The 7334-nt window shown below is 32.9% G+C and overlaps 1 protein-coding gene across 1 annotated transcript in view; it reads left to right on the forward strand.

The window, feature by feature from the left end:
* Positions 1–4510: 4510 nt before the first annotated feature.
* The window catches only part of LOC106868192 (uncharacterized), a 35456-nt gene continuing 32632 nt past the window's right edge, over positions 4511–7334 (forward strand). Inside the window, exon 1 of the mRNA XM_052967332.1 lies at positions 4511–4893. Within this exon, the coding sequence (XP_052823292.1) occupies positions 4805–4893 (89 nt within the window). The 5' untranslated portion in view covers positions 4511–4804. The remainder of the gene's footprint in view (positions 4894–7334) is intronic.

Below are 7334 nucleotides of genomic sequence, written 5' to 3' on the forward strand. Positions count from 1 at the left end.
ACTTGCATACACACTGATATGTTTTTCTTTTTCGTCTCCCTCACTATTATTATTATTATTATTATTTTTCCCTTTTACAATTTGTTTGTAAATATCCGATTTTTCCCTATTACCCCATCTCTATTCTCCCTTATTGTATCTTATTTTATTTTTATTTTATTAAACATTTTTGGTGTTCTTCCAAAAATTCCTCGCACTGATGAGAATGACAATGCATAAATTTAATTATAATTACTATGATTATAATTTTTTTCTTACATATTTGTATTGTCTTTTGAAACATGTGTATGTATTGAATCCAATTTTGTATTAAATCTAATTTTGATTCAACATCTCTTTTTCCTCCATTTTTTTAATACTTGTTTATGGTATATTTATACTTATAACAACATTTTTCAACTACATACATACATACATATATATATATACACACACACACATACACACGTGTGTTTAGCCCCAAAAGGCTCTGAAATGGTCATTCTCAAGGCAAATGAATTTGATTTTCAAATTCTGCATCCCAAAGAGAAGGATGTCCGTAAATAATAATAATAAAAACATATATTTGCTACAAGTAATAACTGAACTCTTAGACCGATAACTTTCTTACTCTCTATCTATCACCATAAATCTATCTCTCTATATATATTTACCACACTCTTTATCACTGTCTCACCTTATATGTAATATCTCTCATGCATTGCTTTCATTTTGTTTAAAACTCTTTCTTCTAATGTTTACTTTCATTTTATGATTAACAGCTATTATGCACAAATCTTGTTTTCTGATTGGGTAAAAATGATTAGCCATGGTGGAATTTGAACTCTGAATGTAAAGATGAATGAAATGCTGTTAAGCATTTTACCCAGTGTGCTAACAATTCTGTCAGTGCATTGCCTTAGCAGGAACAAATGTTGTAAAGCATTTTGCTTGGCATCCTAACAACTCTACAAATAATAATGAAGAAGCTTGTTAAATGTCTAAATTGCATTTTTCCATTGATTAATTCAAAATAAGGCTTAAAATCATAATTTTAATTATAATATCATAACCCACAGACTTCACTTTCATCAAAATTTTACTTTTTGTTCTTTTGAGTTGTTTGGAGTCAAATCTCTTGGCTCTTTTTATATTCTATTGAGTAGAAAGCCAAGAACACATGAAGTAATGAATAAATGTAGGACATCTACTCTGTTTATCACTAAATTTTTGTATTTTTAACTGGATTAAAATTTTTGTCTACATTGTTTACAATTTGTGTGACACCTTCAGATTTTTAGTGCCGTAGGCAATTGTCTGGTTTGTCTAAAGCGTGGCTCCTGTTCAGTATGTACAAATATGTAGTTTAGATCAGTGATTCTTAAACAAACAACTATTCCACCCACCACAAAGAGAAACATCGGTTTCACTTATTCTAAGTGTAACTATTTACTATTCAAAGGCTGGTCTTAAACCCTTCAGCAATCGTTTTCTTTTTTTTTTGCCTGTTTGTAACAATATTTCTGTAGAAACAAAGATTTTTCAGATCTTAACAGCTGTGGAATAGATTCCTGTATTGTCCAGACAAATAACTGGAATTTAGGTATCAGGAAGATTATTGGAAATGCTTTCTGAGGTATTGTCTTGTTTAAAAAGCAAAACTATTATACATTGATGTTATATCTCCAATCAGCCATGGCACAAGCCAAATTATCTTGGTGTATCAGACAGATCCCTCACTCCATATAACTTCAGATATTCCATGTTTTTGAGGATTGTACAAATCTGGAATTAATCTATGGTTTTTTTAGCTTGAGAAAACCTGTAATCAAAGTTGGGCTAGTTATGATCCTCTACATATCCCAATGCATATCAAATTTAAATCTTTTTAAAGGGAGTAAGGTGTAATTTAAATGAGATTTGCCTGCATAGTTTTTAAAATTTATTTTCTAATTGTAAATCACCTTATATAGTTTACCATATATGTTGTAGAATCTTCTATTGTTCATCAAACAGGAATAACTACCTATTCCATTTCTTCTTAGATATAATGTTATAGAATTACTTTCTGCAATAGATATATATTTTGGGGGCAGGGATTTCTTCATGTTCAGCTAATCCTATATGTATGTATGTATGTGTGCATGCATGCTTGTGTGCGTGCATGTACATTTGTTTGCAGGGACGGACTGAGAGTATTAAGGGCCCTCAGGCATAACTGTTCACCAGGCCCCTTAGCATTGATATGAAAGAGAGTTAACATGTAGAGTGTGGCCCCCTCAGAGCTCCGGGCCCTCGGGCAGTGCCCGATTGACTGATGGCTCAGTCTACCCCTGTTTGTATGTATGAAGGGATTGATACTTGCATGTATGTGTGTGTGTGTATGATTGTATGCATACATTCATGTGTGTGTGTGTGTGTGTGTGTGCATGTATATACATACATTCGTGTAAGCATGTACATGTATACATTCGTTTATGTGTGTGAACAAGTATGTGAGAATGGCTGAATAATTACTTATCTTTGATAAGTATTTTACCATAACTTCAGGTTGACCCGAGTGTTGAGAATGAATTCAGGTGGATGGATCTGTATAAAGTCCGTCAGATGGGTTGTGCCTGAATTCAAAGGTACAGTCTTGTCTCACACACACACTGTCATACTAGTTCTCCTTGAGAATTATATTAAAAGTATATATGTCAGTGGAATACTCAGCCACTTACATGTTAATTCAATGTGCAGATAGTTTAGCAGATTGAAGAATGGAAAATTCATCACCAAAGCATATATAGGCACAGGTGTGGTTGTGTGGTAAGAAACTTGCTTCCCAACCATATGGTTCCAAGTTCAGTTCCACTGCAGGCACCTTGGGCAAGTGTTTCTACTATAGCCCTGAGCTGAACAAAGCCTTGTGAGTGGATTTGGTAATGGTAGCTGAAAGAAGCCCATCATATGTATGTGTGTGTGTTAATGGGTGTGCTTATGTGTATGCCTTTGTGTCTGTGTTTGTTCTCCACCACTGCTAGACAACCAGTGTTGGTGTCTTTACATCCCTGTAACTTAGCAGTTCGCAATAGAGACTGATAGAATAAGTACCAGGTTTAATAAAACATAAGTACTAAAAATTCTTCAAGGTGGTGCTCCAGCATGTCCGTAGTCTAATGACTGAAGCAAGTAAAAAATAATAGATAAAAAGAAAACTGACAAAGGTCTATTTATGTGAGAGTGAGTATCCATGTCAAGCAATTTGATTTATTTCCTAACTTTCATAATCTGCCATCTACTTACATCCTATTGTCATTGTTCCTTTGTTAGAATTTATTAATTCCAGTGTGTATTTAATTATGTGGAAGTTCATACTTCAACCCTACTAAGCTTAAACACATTTAATCTTTCCTTAACTACAGATTCTCCCAAACAGAATGTAATCTAAAAAAACACAAAAACTTCCCAAAACTTATTTTGCCAAGAGGAAAAATAATCCAATATTTTGGACAGGACCCTTTGTTAGAGAAGTAAGGGATGATAAGAGAGGACTTTCCCTCCTCATAGTTTGTAGGTGCATAAAATTTTCCCTTGCCTATTATACCTGTTAGTTTTGACAAGGGTGCCAAAACTATCTCTGCCATAGGGCAACAAGTTGTCAATTCTTGTCACTCAGAAATCTTTTTGAAAACCGAGTGTATTTCTACAGAGTTACATTTCATAAACAGTAATCTCTTACCATATCACGGTTTATTATTTAAGCTTACATCGATTCTGTGTTGTTGTTTTGCATTTATAATAAAATAGATATATACAAATTATAAAGATAAGTATATGGTACAGTACTGTTTCTACTTTGTGGATTTTCACCTATCGCGGGGTGGTGGGAACGTAACACCTGCGATTGTCGAGGGATTATTGTACGAACATGTGTATGAAAACAATGCGATGGAAAATAGTTAATTGGAGTATATGCATATTTCAGGAATTATTGCTGCTTCTTCAGCACCACAGCCACACCATTATTTATCCACGAATACATTGGTTAAATAGCCACTAAGTTTAGCGATGTAACACTATTGGGTAGATCAATTTACATATCAAAAAAAGAGCTACATATGATTGCTATTACGATGTAGGAAACAGTAGTAACTTATAAACCTTTAACATACTTGGTAGTATAATATGGATCCAAAACGAAATGCGATGTCCCTACCAGCAATAAATTCTTTTATTTTGTGCACGAAAAATAAAACATAAAAGACTGATTTTGAAAAACGCCAGTTAATATAAACCATGCTTTTTCTAATCTAGTAATTAATTACAAACAAATATTGTAAATTTATTTATACATCTTATTAACAACTAATATTGACTTTAAAATGTTAGATACTTCTATTTAACATTTTTTTAAGCTGATGCATAGAATAAAATAAAATAAGGCATTAAATATTGAAAACGCCAGTTACTTAAAGTTGTGGAGAAGCTTTTGTTACTTGGCTTTAAATTACAATTCCCAAGATTCCTTGCGCTGTGTGACCACTGCGCATGTCAATGAAAGTACGCCATGTTGGTTACCAAATTCAAACCTAATTCATTGCTTCATGAATCCCCGTTCGCTTCGTTTGTCGTGAATGGGTTATTTTATTTCAAAATGTTCATTTTACTACCAATACATTTTAATTCGATCAGTCGTTAGCTCGAGAGTTTCAAAACAGTGAAATAAGAGGGACTACAAAATTATTGAGGATCTATTGCTGTTCATCTTTTCCGAGATTTCCCACCGATCTTTCATAATACCGTTTTATTTTTGGCGGTGTTCAAAGAGGATCTAACAATTATGTCCACATATTTATATCAGTTAGTTGCTGATTTTATAGTTTTTAAATTAATTGATTCCTTTGCAAAGTCAGCTATTCATGACGCTACGTAAGTTCTATTTAAAGTATTTTTTTTTTGCTTTGTTTTGTGTTCATTTGGTCGTAAGCTTTCATGAATTCTGCTGAAGGTTTTAAATATTTTGAGCTGTCCTCTCTTTTGTCAGTTTGGCATTCCGACAGATTAATTTCCTTAGGGTCGCCCCCTTCTTTTTCCCTATTGTTAGAATGTCTTCTATAAATACTGTTGTAGTAATAAGTGTTTAAGAACACGTGTTCTTTTGAAGTCATTCTTCCTAAGTTCTTGAAATTTAATAGCGATTCCAATATTTTATTGTCCCACTTCCTTGTGGTTCCTGGAAGCCTCTTAAATAATTGTAAATATGTAAATTGTGTGCTTTTCATCAGATTCTAGAGTGTCAGTGAACTAACTAGAAGACTCAACGTTACTTCCTGTAATATTTTCCGTTTTTTCTCTCTCTCTCTGTCTCCCCTCTGACACTTTTACATATCTTATAAGAACAGATTATTGATTTATGATTTAAACCGATACAAATCATGGCTAGAGGAACATTGCTAAAAAAATAAAACTGTTCTAACAGCATGCACCAGTGTAAGTAAATAACAAACTACCTTAATGATGGCATTTTACGCCGCTAAGGTTTAGGGTTACACAAGTTATTTCCTCTAAGGCTTTAATAATAAATAGTTGCTTTGACTTAGAGTTCATTAACCGAGTTCTTAAAATATTTTCAGTGATTATGTTAAAACATATCTGTTCTGAAATTCTAACAATTTTTTAAAAATAAGCCCTCATTTGCAGATTTTGCAACCGGAATATTTTAAATAGAAATAAATATTAACTTCTGTCAGATATTTTATGCCAAACGTTAAAAATTAAAGAAGATATCGCAGTAAAATCACTAAGACACCTAGAAACTGAAAGAATTCATGAATGTTTTTAACATTTATCAGTTTGTATCTATTTGACCCAATGTTAAATGTTCCTGTATGTACACCACACCCTTGTGTATTGAAACAACAGATTGTATTTATTATTACTACACCTTTTCTATAATTTTGCTGAAAATAGTTCGATAATCGCCTCCACATTCCATCAATGATAATAGGTATGTTCTGTAAATCAATTTTATGTGTGATCTCCAGCAATGTTACGATATAAGATTAATGAAGAGCCTGTAGTTCCTCTTTCCTCAAATCAGTGGATAACAACCTTTTTTTTGTTATTCATTACTATTTTGTGTGTTATTTATTTTTTGTTTCGGACAAATAAAAATGTTTACATAATCAAGCAAATTATTTGGTTTAAAACTTTTCATTTATTGCATGTGTTGGGGTTTTGTTTTTGTTTTACAAAATAGAATGTAATTGAGGTCGATTTAATCGAGTGTGCCCATCCTCCAGAATTTGCGATGAGAAAACTTAGAAGGAAGGTAACCTTTGCTAATCTTTGAAGACTGTTACTGTTTTCGTAGAATTTCTGTAGGAAAACAAAATGAGAAAAGACAGGAGGGAATTTCAGGAGGACGTAGCTTTGTAGAGGATTGATTGGGAGAAAGGTTTATTAGATGTCTGATAAAGAGGAGTACAGCAAGTGAGGCCTAGATGGAAGTTGACACGGCCGGTGTAATAGCGATTGAAAGAGACAAAACTGTAGAGTAGCATCGGCCAAAAATACTTTATGGGATCAAGGTTCTTTCATTTAAAATTATTATGGTCAGTTCATCGATAGAAGATTAGTTTAGAAGCCGTTTCTGAATTTAACCGATTCCTGGAAAGTCTTCGTCGACTACTAAGAAAATTTTTACTTTGTCTTTTGAACAAGGTACTAAAACATCTATGCCTGACTGAAGATTTTTATGAGAACAAAATATTTAGATCCAGCGGAACCATAGTTCGAATGAATTACAAATTGCTTTGTCAAAACTTATTCGATGCACAACCCCACAAAGCTAAGTTCTCCCAGAAGTTTCACATCTCCAGCCAATTGAAAATATTCGGTCACTTCCGCTTGAATTGAACTTGGGACAGCATCAACCAAAAGTCGGTGTCCCCATTGTGTTCACATGATATAAGTAACGTCTGGCGAATTAAACATTAAAAATAGCTATTATATTTTAATATAAAATTAAGCTCATTCAAACAAAATAATGCAATGCTTTCACTTTTGGCGGCGCTATTTTATACTTATACAATGGGCGTTTTTATCGAATAGAGTCGGAAATTATATACTTTGTTCATAACTGTAGTTCTTAGGTTATGTGTGTGTTTAAGCAGTTTACGAATCTTTTATATGTATATATATTTTCGTCTGGAGTTGCTTTCAGTTTTGACTTGCGCAAACTTTTTCAGATGTGTTTTAGGCATGCTAGATTATAATTCTTCAAAATATATGCAACACTTTTTAAAACATATTTGGAGGAGAAAAAAATCGAAAGATAATAAAAAGTTACAGAAAAGAAAAAAAGGGCA

The sequence above is a fragment of the Octopus bimaculoides genome, chromosome 4, assembly GCF_001194135.2.
Source record: "Octopus bimaculoides isolate UCB-OBI-ISO-001 chromosome 4, ASM119413v2, whole genome shotgun sequence".
NCBI classification, from domain to species: Eukaryota; Metazoa; Mollusca; class Cephalopoda; order Octopoda; family Octopodidae; genus Octopus; species Octopus bimaculoides.